This window comes from Etheostoma cragini, chromosome 13, assembly GCF_013103735.1.
Source record: "Etheostoma cragini isolate CJK2018 chromosome 13, CSU_Ecrag_1.0, whole genome shotgun sequence".
NCBI lineage: Eukaryota > Metazoa > Chordata > Actinopteri > Perciformes > Percidae > Etheostoma > Etheostoma cragini.
This window is the reverse complement of record NC_048419.1, coordinates 18472683-18485673: the sequence shown is the minus strand read 5'-3', so window position 1 is coordinate 18485673 and position 12991 is coordinate 18472683. Positions and strand designations below refer to the sequence as shown.

The 12991-nt window shown below is 39.7% G+C and overlaps 1 protein-coding gene across 4 annotated transcripts in view; it reads right to left on the bottom strand.

Moving 5' to 3' along the window:
* Positions 1–12991, bottom strand: part of sh3pxd2b (SH3 and PX domains 2B) — a 38396-nt gene that overhangs the window by 13665 nt on the left and 11740 nt on the right. For all 4 annotated transcript variants that reach the window (XM_034889120.1, XM_034889121.1, XM_034889122.1 and 1 more), the window contains exons 3-5: positions 12501–12576; positions 5966–6042; positions 1150–1241 (exon numbers count right to left, since the gene is read on the bottom strand). In XM_034889120.1, the coding sequence (XP_034745011.1) occupies positions 1150–1241; positions 5966–6042; positions 12501–12576 (245 nt within the window). The remainder of the gene's footprint in view (positions 1–1149; positions 1242–5965; positions 6043–12500; positions 12577–12991) is intronic.

Below are 12991 nucleotides of genomic sequence, written 5' to 3'. Positions count from 1 at the left end.
GACTAATAATAATACCAGCCTACAATTGCAAATATGACCAGAACAGCTATGTAGCCGAACTCACCGGGAACATTTGCCATGACCGGCTCACCGCGAACATCAGCCGCGGCCGGCTCAACGCCATCAAAGGGACCAAAGAGGACAGTCGTCGCCTCTTTTTCCGCTGTTGGCCTACGGACTCACTCTCTGATGAGGATGAAGTGTTGGACCTATCCTTCACCCAGGAACGGTCACTGTCACTTTCCTCCGACTCCGATAGAGCCCCAGCATCAGAATCATCACTTCCCATGTTCTGAAGCATCTCCAAGGCAGTTTCAACAGTCATATACCTCCTGAATCGGTCATTCATTCTGGACATTTTTAACGAAATGGGTTTCTAACTAAGTTAATCAAAAGCAGTGTAATCAAATAGACTACCGACAAATACAAATAGGGTAGTGACGTTTCTCTAACAAAGACAATGATAGTTACTAAGCAACCAAGATCAACCGCGCGAAAAGTTACATAAAGAATGCCGCGAAAACCCTTGCGGTCAATTTGACCGTGTATGGCCAAAATAGGGTAAATTGATCATATTTTTTTGGGCTTTGGTGTAAATAATTTGAAAAACATTTTAAATGAAAATACAGACACTTTTAGGAAAAGTCAGGTACCAGCAGGATTTAATCTTTTTTTTCAGCAAAGTTATTGCACTTATAAAATGCAAAACGGTCAAAATGACCGTCATGGCAGTTCTAGTGTTAATGCTATCTCAGCATTTAAAAAAAGACCCATTAAGTTTGTTTCTGCTTGGAAAAATCAAACAGGACTTAGTGCAACATTATGAAATCACATCCATTAGAGGGTGTAATAATAATTGCTCATTACCGGCAGGCTGAGAGTAAATGCTGAAAAGACATGACATCAGTCAGGGAAACAATGATGGGGGGTTTCCATTGTATTGTGAACCTGATGGTTTTTAATAGTTATAGAGATGTGTGTGTGTTTAAGTGTGTGCCAATGTGTGGTACTCAGTGATGTTCACCGCCAGATACCAGACGTAGACACGTCTCCGACAAACTTTTGACAAAAACAACCCCCAATACAAACGTGCAACCGAGCGCTGGATGAAGAGGACAAAGAAACACATTACTACTGAAAGAGACTTACTCCTTGGGTGGGTTAAGGTCTTCAGGTCTGGTCTCAAAAAACACTCGGACCTCCTCACACTGGGAGATGTAGACTGGCAGCTGAATGAGGGCCTGCAGGGACAAAAGACAGCAAGAGACTCAGGTAAGCACTTACTCTTCAGTGTCCAAAACCCCAACCTGAAATCAAACAGCGGTTAACTATAGTGTTCATTTGGTGTCTGGCCTCCATAAAGTTACAGAGATAGAAACTTTTCATCATCATCATTTTTAGACAAGGGACATATATCACAGTGCACTTATCTACTGTTGATTTGTCATAAGTCTTTCAAACAAATACACTGGTCTGTCCCCACAAGTACCTCTTTACAATTTTTTTTTACAGAAATTTAAGTTAACCTTTAAAAATAGTTTTCTCTTCACAGGAAGATTGCGTTTGTTGTTTCTTTGACAGTTAATGTAACGTTTTAATACACATTTTGCTTTCATGCTCTTATCTCATGAAACAGCGATGCCTTACAGTAAAAAGCAAAAGGCAAAACTTCCGTGTAGGCCTCGGCTGAATCTGAATGACGTATTTGTATGACCTAAACCTTTTTTTCTACAGTTTTTTTGTTTTAGGTGTGGCCTATATGGAAAATTTCAGAATAAAAGTGCACCAATAAAGTCTAAAACTAGTTATTTTCAGTTGTCCTTTTGCAGTCTTTTTCAATCACACCAGCTGGTTCTTTTCTAGTTTCAGTTCATTAATCGGTCTCGCCTGCCTTCCTTTCTCATCTTATCATATGCCTCTGTGGAGGATCACCAGCGGTAGAGAGATGGGCCCTGACAACGAGGCTAGAGATGAAGGACAAACAGCCACATTCTCTTTTCTCTTTATTGGTGTGATCTCTCTCTTGCACACGTCTGGTCATGTTATTGGATAGTCTCTATTTCTCGCCTTTTCTTTTTTGTTCTCTCCTTAGTCTGTTTTTTTATCTGCTACTCCTACTCTTTCCCTCTCATACAACCAAACCACTAAAGGGAAGCAGTGAAAGAGATAATCACCCCGACAGCTTCAATGCCCCAAACCCAAAGACAGAATAATTGCCACCAACGACTCCTTGATGACCATTTCTCTTACAGCTAAGGGAGCTTTGCTTGTACTTCTCCTTTTGCTGGCAGGCAAAGCTCAATCAAGCTTCCTCTGCCGGCCTATACCTCTGATTTTAATACTCCTAAGTGTTTCAGTTCTGTCGGTTAAAAAGGGAGCGGAGTCTCTGTCTGCCTCTCGCACTCTCTAACGCACACTAATACAACGTCCGGGCTGACAAAGCCAAAGACCCACCCAAGGTGCCCTTGTCCCATGTGCCACATTTGCCTTGTCATACTTATGACCACAAGTCTATGCCAACAGTTTCTGTTGAAGGTGAGGAGTGGGACTACTGCCATAGACAAAGAATAACTAGTGTTTTCTACAAGCCGCAAAGTCATAAAGAGTGTTTGTTGATTCATGGTTCATTCAATATTACTAGATTATTATGTACCAACATAACCTCAACATCTCCTTTTTTACAGTAGCTTAATCCATACGTTGAGACTCCAACGTTAAGTAGCCAATTTAAGAGTTTTTTTACTGGCCACCTCAAGCCCCCCCCTCCCCCACAAATTCTAGTCCTGCAGCCCAGAATGCTGTACTGTGCCTGAGGTCAGAGTTCATTCAGACCATGCTACACTCTACGTTGATTTATTCCTCTGCTTGTGTCAGCCTGTGGCCTGTCCACTCATTATAATTCTACTCAGAGAGGAGATGGGAGCGAGGCTAAGGGTACATTACAGCAAATGGACTTTATGGGTGTTCTTTACAGCAGGCAGCATTAAGGTAATTGTGTGTGCCTGCATGTGGGTGTGCGTGCGCGCATGTCTGTTTTCTCCAAGGAAAAATGGGTAATGGAAATGAGAGATCTACTTGTGCACTTCCATAAGGTACAGTACATTGTGACTGTGTCTGTCCACAATAACTTGTAATATGTATGCAAATTGAGTATCCTCAATATTGACACAAACTAACAATGGTTTACAATGTTATATTTTTATTTAAATCCATAAAAAGGACATTTTGAGGTTTTATTTAAGCAAACATTCTTTTACTTAAAAAACACATTCTTTTTCAAATATTTTGAATACTGACAACTGATGGTTGAGTGGAAATTGCTTTATTACTTAGACTTAAGACTTTTTTATGTGATGGATTTTACCATCCTTTTTGACCTTGCTAGTAATCCTAGCTCAGCAGTCTTACTCTTGGTTTATGTAAACAATCCCTAATTCCATGTTTTTTTTTTTTTGTTCCTTCTTTCTTTTCTCCGAAAGTGTTTCCCGACTTGAATGAAAAACATAAGACTTTACAACATGGGGAAATTCCACGACGCAGGTTAACACCTCAGCTGTACACCAGAAGCCCTTACTAGGCTCTTCACTAAGAAAAACATAAGGTTTCACCTTGTCATCCTGGGTGCATGTGGGGGTGGATGGAAATGCCATTTCTATGCTTACAGTCAAGTTCAGATTTGTTTCAAAAGTTTCTGGAATACCCAGGATGTACTGCTAACAATGCATTACGAGAACCGACCTGCCATGATGCTTTTATAGGGCTGAATGATTTTTAAAACCTGTGACAGACACTGTTGTGAGATGGGTTAAATATGTGGGGTAGCATTTGGCTCAAAGGCCTACGAGTTCTAAGTGCTGGAATTAAAATCAGGGTGACAGGATTATATTAATTTTCCACCTAAAATAATAATCTAACATACTTTGTGAAAGTAATATTTGAGGACAGAATAGCTCAATGTTCTTGCACACCATACAATCTTAAAGACATGTGCTTCTGTTCAAAAATTGACAAGTAATCAGAAATCCTGCACAGTATTGGTCACAATGTTTAACTTGGTGGATTCAAGATTCCTGAATCAGATTCATACATCTTGATCTATTTTTTTCAAATAATTTTTTTACTATTCAGTAAATGCATGGTGCAAAAAAATTTTAACATCACTCAGCCTTAAACCCTAAATAATTTAGACAAAATTTGGATGGCAAATCAAGAGCATTCAACTTCAAAACTAAACAAACAATTTTCAAAAAAATAGAATCTTTACTTTTGTTTTGTTTTTTTGACATTTCCACAATTAGAACTTTGACTACGGCAACACCACTGGTGCAAAGGTTTCTCATCTATTTCCATAAACATCCACACCCACAGACACGAACCAGCAACTTCACCCATTCCTCCCCCAAACTCTTAAAGATGTTGCCTACACCAGCTGTACATTCCTTTAACCCCAGACGACATTTGGTGGAGTGCAGCTGTATTTTCCCCAGCCCCTTGATCATTTTTTAATCATACATTAAACTTTTCTCTTCACCCTAAGGTTTTGTGAATTGTTATTTTCTAGTCAAAAACTGATGACTCACTGTACAACTGTTTTGTACAGTTAATGAGGCTCTTTGTGGAGAAGAAAATAAAGTTGAAAATAAAAGAAGCCATGAGTAAGACCTAAGTCAGAACCAACTTGTAAAAACATCCTCAAATTTCCTCCCTCAGACAAACAGACAGAGGTGTGTATGGTATGGAGGCCCTAAGGCAATCATGTAAAATCTAACAAAAACACACTCTATGGGTTGTGGATGTGCTGACTGGAGCAAGCTCAGCACCAAGCTCTTTGCCTTTGGCCCAACTCTCTGCTGATAGTTACCATAACAATATGGCATACAACAGCTCATCCTCCTTGAATACTAGAGCAACTGTTTCACACCTCAATCATGTGACTCAGATATCCATTTTGAGTTGTCTAATCAGAAAAAAGTAATGAACCCGGCTGACAAAGCAGTCTTACTCCTTAGTTACTGCAAAAAAACAGTTGGCAACCTAATTTGAAAATTTGAAAATGGAAATCTTTAAACGACTGCTTTGAATTTATTTTAAGGGAACAGGACTTTGTCTTGTTGCTAAGAAGCTGAACATCAATCCTAGTGTATTCATTTAGGTTGCTGTGGTTACATTTTATGTCAAATTGTAACAATTAGTTGTAAGCTATTGGCAGTTTTATGGTTGTAGGTCTGCTACAGTGGAGCTGGAGAATGTACAGTTGCATTTGTTTCTCTTGAGGCCAAGTGATTAATCTGTTTGGTAAAAAGCCACGTTATGGGCTGGATAATGCACATGTTTTACATGATCACCATTTTAAGTGCTGGAAAGCGCTGCAATATTTTAAATGGTAAAACAGACATCCCTAACACTCTACAATCCACTTCTGTATTCTATACAAGTGGAGTCTTTTCTCTATCCCTGACAGCAACCTAACAGCATAGACATATGAAGTACATTTATAAATACATTGTCCAGAGGGATCATGAGGGTTTACTGAACATTTGGAAAGTACAAGGACATCTTATTCACCTTTTGCTACACAGTAACAGATTTTTGCCCATACACTATTGATCCCTTGGGAGAAATTCTCCTTTAGTTTATCTCCTTTAGTAGGGAGGTCAGAGTCGGCAACAGAGCACCTGTGGAGCTTTTAGGACACCTGAGCAGTGTGGACGCCTGCTGTCACAAAGGCTTGCTCCAGGGAGTTCAGCATGGCACACACCACAGAGTTCCAATTTTCAAGGCAAGGGTAAAGGCATTATTCATCCAGCAGTTCTTGTGACAATGTACTCCTTAGGGCTGTCAAAGTGAATGGGTTTTTAGTACTTTGTGCAGATAATGTAAATGCTCACTGGTCAGTGAAGCTGAAAACAAAATATGACCATCCCAGATTTCTAGGTTAAAGTCAACGATTGGTTATTATATTCACCCTGCAGTACTCGTTGATGGGCCTTAGCCTTTTCATGGCCACGTCTCGTATATGGCTCCTCCTAAACAGGATCTTTCCTGTAACAAAGCAAAAAAACAAACAGATTTAGGATTAAGAAAAGCCACATTTATAGTCCTATATCATTGTTGCTACCAGTATTCCACAGCAAAAATTATACATCAAGTCTAATTATTTTTTACAATTAGCATGTAGTTGTCTGTAACATGAATAAAAATAATATCACCAAATTATATTGTGGATTTTGCATGATGCTCTTGTGAAGAGCAACTTTAAAAAGTTAGGAATCCACTAAGGGACAATAACGAAACAGTGGCTTTTACAAAACATGGTTAGTGAATTAGCATGCAGACACAATACAGTCGTGTCATCAATAACACTGACAACACAATGAGGTGGGTAAGGAGATATGTGAATAGTTGGCCTTTCCAAGTCATGAATAAATGATATTGCCAAAGCAAATTATGTGAGCATGACAGCTTAAATGCTTTTCCCCTGCTCCTATCTTCAGGCCCAAATAACCGCAGGCACAGACGAGTGGGGTCGCCATAACAAAACAAGAAATTGCTACAGATGGGCCTTTCAAAAACACTCTTCTAGCTTAACATTATGGAGGAAATTTCAGAGCCAGCATCTATTGTCTCCCTGTTTGAGCTGCTGGAGTTTCTCCTATAAATTCACTGACACAGCTCTAATGCAAACATATAAAAACTTGGCAGGAAGTCAAGCCTGTAACAAGAGCCTGAACACTAAAAAGGGAAATGTTTTGAGAAGTTACTCTATCACCTCAATCAAGGGGTTATGGTATTCGTTTTGAGAATACTTAAACAGACTCGCTGAAACATAAATCTATCTCACATAAGATCACCGCTGAGCAGTAAGCCAGCATCCAGCTGAACTGTTTCACCCATGTCACTTAAAAAAGCCTGTGTGTTTTGTCTGTGTGTGTGTGTGTGTGTGTGTGTGTGTGTGTGTGTGTGTGAGAATGGCATATTGAGGGAAAATGGGAACACAGAGACTAGGATCATCATAGTGTCTGATATGAATATTTATACTCTTGATTTACTGCTTGTAATTCAAATCTAAAGAAAATAGAGACACATGAATGGCAAAAAATAGAGAGTGTGTAATAAGTTCAACTGCTGAGTGGATGTATGTGTGGTGACTTCCTCAAAAGTACTCAAAAACCCACCTCTTTACTTTATCCAACCACCCATCTCTGACTGCAATCTACTGGTTGGCTCAGGTGTGTGACAAAAAACAAAGGCAAAAGCAACAGGAAATCATATTCATACACTTACATCCCTATTATTTGTTGAGTGCAGCTTTCTACAACATCAAAGAACGAGACTGTTAATGCAGTCAGTGAGTTAAGGTTTGGGGATTAATGCTGGCTGCTATGTGAACAGGCGAGTCGATTTTGTGAAAAAAGTCAGATCTTCAAAATATTGGGTGTTCCTGTAGCTTCTGTTTTTGTGGCTTTTGTTTAGACCCTCTATTTTTTCACAGTAAATATTTTTACAGCTATTGGGTGGATTTAGCATGGACTATCATGGTCCCCTGAGGATTCAAGTCCTTCCAATTTAGAGTATGCTAACCCCTGATTTTTCCATTTGCGCCCCTGTGAGGTTGACCATTTTTTATTTGAGTGGTTGAAGTGAGTTGAACTATTATATGGATTGTCACAAAACTTGGGACAGGTATTCAACGTCCACCGACTATGGATCCTAATGATTGTTTATTTTCACTTATACAGTGAAATATCCTCTTGGATTGTACATATAAAATTAAAATATACTTGGATTGGCATGACATTTGGTAGAAACATTTATGGTTCCTAGACAATGTGTCATAATGACTTCAGTCATTCCCTGGCCCTTCATTGAGCACCATTAGCAGGTTGAAATTTGTGTGTGCATTTGAGAAATGTTGACAATTATTGGATGGACTGTTCTCAGCCTTTACTCTGCCACTACCCACCGGCCAATTTCTACACTTCTAACCCTCACATTAAGAATCCAAAATGAACAGTGAAACTCAACATATGTCCCCTTTACTTTGTGGTACATTAGCATTACAACCTCTACAAAGCTGCTAGCATGGCTGTGGACTATTATGTTCTTGACAACATGGTCTTCATGGTCTAACCAGCCTAATTCCTCACTGCATTCTTACATAAGAGAACGATTTAGTACCATGTAAGGGAGACTATTAAAATCTTTCCAGAGCAGTCGAAAGGACAGACAGTCCAGACAGCTCTTGAAAACTAAAGAAGATTTGAAAGTCATCCCCTCAATGCCTACTGTACTTATCATCTCTCTATAACGGTCTCTTTCTTCTTCTCCTCCCCTCGTCCATCCTCAGACAGAAAGCTTTCTTGACAGTTTTCCAACTCTCTCAGGGGTCAGGAGGGAAGCACTGACTCAACACTGCCCACTCTGTATGCAGGGCAGCTCATGGGTGCAGCAGAGAAAAGGGCTTGTTTGGGGAGGGATGAGGGAGGGAAAAGGAAAGCTGCTGCCTTGGAGCCATGGCTGAGGTTGGGTAGATTTAATGGAAAATCCCAGAGCAAGCAGTGACCAAGGGAACAACTTTTGTTTCCTGGGGAGAGTGAAGGAGTTAGATGGAGAAAAGAGACAGACAGAGATGGGAACACAGAGAGGGTCTTTGTTACACACCTTACATACAAAAAGCTGTTCTCAGCACTCACTTCTTAATCAGTGGATTCACCACACATGAATTCCTCCTGTTTATTCACCCCCTCTTGGCTATTCCGAGAAATTTTAGGCAGCTAAAACCTTTACATAACACCAAAGCTGTGGACTTAAACATATCCCCAGATTAGAAAGCAATTTGTGGCAGGGGGAAGGGGTATGATGCCATATGCTCATTTGCATGTTTTTGACATAATTACGCAATTATTTGCATACATCTTAGTTGTTGTTGTTGTCTTCATCTTAGAAAGAAACAGAAATCTTTAACAAAAATAATCACAAATTTAATACAGAAATTGAGGGGAGGTAAAAAGATCAATAAAGAATTCTCAAAGACGGGGGGCTTGCCCAGGGCCACGCCTGCTGAGCTGCATCTTCTCCTGTTGCGTACTGCTTCTCTCCTACTTACACCGGCCCCCGCACCCTGTCCCTTCTCTTCTTTCTACATGCCTACACACTGTGTGCAGTGCTGCCGCACATGAGGACAGAGGAGATATAGGGGAGGGGCTGCTACACACAAAACAGATTCAGAGAGAGGTGACTGTTGTGGCGACCACAGGAAAGAAATACCTTGCGTGCTCGCTGAACAATACTGCCGACTCAAGTTTGACCTTGCAAAAATCCACAAAAAATGTAAAACATAAATCAAACAATGACAAGAAGTCCTTTTAAGGTTACATTATAAACATAAGACTTGTCTCAAATAAGATCAGATAACTTGAAACCAGCTATTACAAAATTTGAGGACTTGACTTGGAGTCAATGCCAAGTTTTGTACCAGCAAGTCTCAAATCAACTCTCAAGTAATTTGAGACAAGACCTGAGACATGACTTGAGACTTGCTGTTCTAAAACTTTACATTTGACTAACTTGCTAGTATAGCAGTTGAAACGTGACTCAAAATTTGTAAGAATATTTATATAAAAAAATAAGAAATAACTTGATGCCCCAATGTTATGTTGTGCCCCAAAAGTCACTGCATAACACTGCAACAAGGCATGTTTGGAGTTTCCAAGGTATGTGTGTGTGTGTGTGTGTATATACACGTGTGTGTGTAGTAATTACTGTGTTCTTAGGCAAGTTGCTGACTAAGGGCAGACACAACTCGACAAGCTGCTGTAAAAGACAAGTCTGCTACTGGCACAACCCATCTGAGTAGACAAGAGCTGTGATTGCTTTCCCCTGCAGACAAGCGATAAACGTGATATGGATGAGGCATAAGCAATTGGGTCATTTTAACCGTTCAGTTGTTTTTACCTTCTATTGAGGACCAACTGGGGAATGTGTTATTCATATCCACAGTAACATATGTGACCTGACCAACATATTGCGCCTCCTACTGTGGGAGGCCCAGAGATCCCCAGCCAAACAAGAGCAGCTTAAAAAAAAAGGATTTACCATAGATATTTAATTAAGAGGAAAAGACAAATTCATAGTATACTTGTGGGATCAGAGTTCATGAAACAATATAACCTGTTTCATCATACAGGGGCCCTAAAACAACAGACCCACATTCCATCTTGGATTTTGTCTCATAGTTTAACAACCCCGACTTTAGATAATTGGTATCAGCTCCGTTTTCAAAGGCTGACCTGCTAACGCTGCCTTAAACAGCATCGCTCAGGGCCCATGGGGAAATGGATCAAATGTATCACATTTATGTAAATGTCATGTATGAACCTATTGAAGGAGTTTTGCACATTGAGAGGTACTGTATGTTATTCCGATTACAAATGGCCTCTGATAAGATATTCTGGACATTTGCAAACTTGAGATTATAAAGGAGTCGACCTTCTGTATGAAAACAACAATAGGTTATGGGTTTAAAAGGTTACATGTTGTTGTTTTTATATAAGGGTAATGATATTTTGCGCTGATACCGCAATGAAAAAGTTATCATGATATGTTTTTTTTAGTGTAGTTTCTACAGCAACGGAAGAAAATAGAGCAACCTAATTGTTGGTGTGTACACCTGGCACCTAACGCAGCAGAAATTCTGCACTATCCACGAATGGAGACAAACCACTTTGCTGATGTAGAGATACCAAAAGAGTAAAAAACAGCTCAGCGTTTTGAACAAACCAAACCGAGAAGGGAAAAAACACTTCCACTTGCGTCCCTTTGTAAGTAAGAATAGGATTTTCTTGGCTGTCCGGAAAACTATTTTGCAAAACGGGCAAATGTTAACTTGAGATCCATCTCAAGAGAGCTGTATGACCTGATGTAGGATCTGGTTCTTAAACTTAATTTATGTGCCACTGGGCATAAATAATGTTTGACAGTATATTTTTCAACAAAAGCAAACAGTTCACAGTGGCATTTCTAGAGGGTGCCATGTAAAGGTTTTAACTTTTGATGTCTGAGCAGCTCCAAAAGAGCAGTTGGGGATTTGGGATTTTGGGGGGCACTTCAACGATCATTTTTTTCCACAGAAAACAGACGTATTTTCAATTCAAGTAGACAGAAACTTTAGAGAAAATCTATTTTTTTACAGTCTAAAAAGGTAAAAGGAGGACAGAAGTAAACAGAGTTTAAGGTAGATGGTAAGTTATAATAGTATCCATTAATGTGCTTTACATGCCTGTATAAGGGGATAGCAGGGGATGTTATGAAAAGCAGTGTTTTTTATCTCTATTTCCTCTTACCCTCCTCCTACTTCACTGAGCAGTCTGAGAGTGTAGGGGTGTGTATGTATTCTTTCAATGAGTTCCAGACCTGCATGGCCACCAAAAAACAATCCTATTCCCCCCCACTGGTTTGGTAGGAGAGATGTGGGTGGGGTATTTGGGTGAGGCTTTCTTTCAAAATCTCATAAAGGATTCCTTTCAGCAGGATCTAAATCGCAAACTATTTCAAAAGTTGCTTGTGCTCACCAAAAGCCCTTCTTAAAAAAACACTTAATTGCCACTTGTACCTGTAATAGAGTAATGGAAACTAAACCGAAGAAACTATTATTTTGGCGAGTCGCATTTTAAAGAAGAGGAGAAGGCTGCCAGGACAAGGGTGCAGCTAAGCTAAGACAACAGCTCATAATGAATGTTATACATTGTAACCATTTAGTTTTATTATCACAGGCATTTTGTTCTTAAGTAAAAGTGGCAGATATTTAATGTTTTACCCAAAGGCTCCAACACTACTCTATCCAAGTGTCTAGTATGTCTATGGACTATGTGGTCAGAGATCAGCTGAGCTAGCTGGATGTTTAAAGAGTTCATGATTTGCAGAACAGTGGGGTTATAACCAATTATGGTTGCAGCAGATTGTTCGGGTTGGATCTTTTGTGTGCAAAATATTCTCCCTCTCTCGGGTTAATTCACAACCTATCAGTGAGTCATTGTATTTCACATTTTAAGCAAATGTGTCCAAGTGTGTGCGTGATGGACAAGTTAAAGGGAACAAGAATGAGGAAAAGGCACAACAATACAGTGAGGGGGAAATACAGATTTATTTCAGTGATAATCCAGGAGTACACTGTTCTTTGAGTACTGTCATGTGTGTATCTTGGCAACGTGTTAGTAGTAATGCTGCCACAAACAATCATTTCCTTTATTAGTTATCTAGATTAGTTATTATTCTCTTAATCTTTGTCCAACCAACAGTCCAAAACCCCAAAAGTACTGACGTAAACAGGAGAAAGAAGAAAATCCTCAAAATTTAAAACCTGGAATGTTTGGCATTTCTCTTTTCATTTAATATCAAAATAGTTCTTCCTCTGTTTACTCCAAACAAGCCACAGTTGTGTGTGTGCTATCTATATTGATAGGTGTGAAAGGGCCTAGGGGGATACTGGGCTTAACTCTTACCTGGTAGAAATGGAATGATCCTACGCTTAGGGTCTTTCTGGCCTCCTTCCACCGGGAATTTGTCCAGCAATTCCATCTGAAACACCACAATTAATTAGCACTTATCAGCACACAAAGCATTTACAGGCCCTTTACATTACACACGACAGGATAGCGGAGGCAGGAGAAAAAGAGTTCACATTTTTACAAATCAGCAGTTCCTCCAAGGAATTTGGCCAATAAAGGAAGGTCTGCCAATGATTAGGAATGTCCTGAGCAGATGGTATGGTTTCCCCCCCTCTACTTCATATGTTGTTGCAGCAATGGGGCTGTTACAAGCAAGGCACAACTGACATAATGGAACATTTCTGTTTGCACAATTTTCAAAGGCCAGAGAGCAGTCATTCCTTAGATCTGCTGATCACCACTTCTCTTTATCATCCTTCTCTCTCTCTTTAAAACACAGTCACTCAGTCTTTAAGTGGCAATCTTTTGTTTCTACTTCTGCTAAT